Genomic DNA, 2,140 nt, shown 5'->3' with positions numbered 1-2,140 from the left:
ATATAAAAATAATTTAAAAAAAATAAAGATTTATCAAGTATTTCATAATACATACAGTATCTTGAAGTCATCGAGTTGCAACTTCTGTGAGAATGATATATCGCAGATATTCGTTAGTTTTCTACTTTGGTAGTAATTTATAACATGCGAGTATCAAATTTCGAGGGCAAGTTTGTGTTGCACTTAACACACACGCGCATACAATGCGCGCGCGCGCGCGCATATATTCGTCCGCATTCGAGTTTAACAACTACGTTATCGTACGTACATCCGTGCTCTGTACCCGTTAGGTGGGACGAGTTTATGACCCATTACACAATGGTCGGCGATAAAACCAAAGCTTACAATACGGAATATAAAAAAAGCTGTTCAAGGTAACGTGCCGGCACGCAAATTTAAAACGCGATTTGACATTAAATTCTTTCTGAGATACGTCTTTTTACGTTGAGTAAAATGGTGGATTATGCAATTTGCTTATATATAATTTGCATATATATAAAAGTTTATCATTGAAAATAAATTGAAATTAAAAGAAAATAAATAAAAATAAATTGAAATTAAAATTGTAGAAAAATATAGAAACTTGTAAAATTATAAATAAAAGTTACGGGAAATTATTATTTAAAGTTTCAATTTCTGCAACCTTGGGATACGCAAAAAGTCGGCATCCCGGCATCAAAATTCGAATGGCTAGAGCTCCAGCTGCTTTTCCGGTTACTAGCTTACGAAAGGTTTCCTTCCCCCAACAGAACACCGTGCGACCGGCGGCGTGCAGAGAAGCGGTAAAAATACCGCCCCTGCACCAAACACGCCACGGGTGCGGATGTGCCGGCACATCTCGTGTTAAATGCCGCCTTTTATTCACTCCTCTCTCTTTCGCACGAAGCTGAAATCGCGCGATGAAAGAGCGAGCGAATGGCTTTCCGATCGCACGCTGCATCGTCTTGTAAAACATCTAATTTAAAAAAAAAAAGAAAGATAAATCCCGATTCTAGTTGCAAAACCGGCACGCAAATTTAAAACGCGATTTGACATTAAATTCTTTCTGAGATACGTCTTTTTACGTTGAGTAAAATGGTGGATTATGCAATTTGCTTATATATAATTTGCATATATATAAAAGTTTATCATTGAAAATAAATTGAAATTAAAAGAAAATAAATAAAAATAAATTGAAATTAAAATTGTAGAAAAATATAGAAACTTGTAAAATTATAAATAAAAGTTACGGGAAATTATTATTTAAAGTTTCAATTTCTGCAACCTTGGGATACGCAAAAAGTCGGCATCCCGGCATCAAAATTCGAATGGCTAGAGCTCCAGCTGCTTTTCCGGTTACTAGCTTACGAAAGGTTTCCTTCCCCCAACAGAACACCGTGCGACCGGCGGCGTGCAGAGAAGCGGTAAAAATACCGCCCCTGCACCAAACACGCCACGGGTGCGGATGTGCCGGCACATCTCGTGTTAAATGCCGCCTTTTATTCACTCCTCTCTCTTTCGCACGAAGCTGAAATCGCGCGATGAAAGAGCGAGTTCCGATCGTTCCGATCGCACGCTGCATCGTCTTGTAAAACATCTAATTTAAAAAAAAAAAGAAAGATAAATCCCGATTCTAGTTGCAAAAAAAAAAAAAAAAGAAAAAAGAAAAGACGAAAAGAACAAAAATACGATGACGTAAATCGAATAAAGTTCTGGGAATAGTGCCCTTGCATAATGAGCCCTTTCTGTTGCCTGCTTGCAGTTGTGGGAACTAACACGGAAGGTAGCGATTCCGAGGAATTGCTGACGGGAGTCCCAACGACCTGCAACGTCTCGTCACCGCCGACGACGGAGTCGCAACCGACTTTAATTTCCCCCGCGGAGCCGCCGCAGGTAGCGGTTGATGGCCCGAGCGTACCTGCAGCAGGACCTACCGGTAATGACGAACAGCCTACTTGCGGTACAACGAAACAGCTTAGTTTCGAGGTGAAATACTTTAATTTATATATCTCGTTAGGGAAGAGAGAGATGGAGATTTGTAGCAAACGAGACGTCGCGTAATTACTTGAGGACACACACACACACACAAAAGAGTGTCCCTTAGAAAAAATATTATATTAATATATAAAATATATTATATATATAAATATATTATATTAAT

General features: G+C 38.9%; 1 protein-coding gene across 1 annotated transcript in view; it reads left to right on the top strand.

The window, feature by feature from the left end:
* LOC115233908 (protein naked cuticle) overlaps positions 1 to 2,140 on the top strand; it is a 10,114-nt gene that overhangs the window by 3,846 nt on the left and 4,128 nt on the right. Inside the window, exon 2 of the mRNA XM_029804540.1 lies at positions 1,742 to 1,965. Coding sequence (XP_029660400.1) covers positions 1,742 to 1,965 — 224 coding nt within the window. The remainder of the gene's footprint in view (positions 1 to 1,741; positions 1,966 to 2,140) is intronic.

This window comes from Formica exsecta, unplaced genomic scaffold (genome assembly GCF_003651465.1).
Source record: "Formica exsecta isolate Colony F162 unplaced genomic scaffold, ASM365146v1 scaffold191, whole genome shotgun sequence".
Lineage (NCBI taxonomy): Eukaryota > Metazoa > Arthropoda > Insecta > Hymenoptera > Formicidae > Formica > Formica exsecta.
This window is presented reverse-complemented; position numbering and strand designations above follow the sequence as displayed.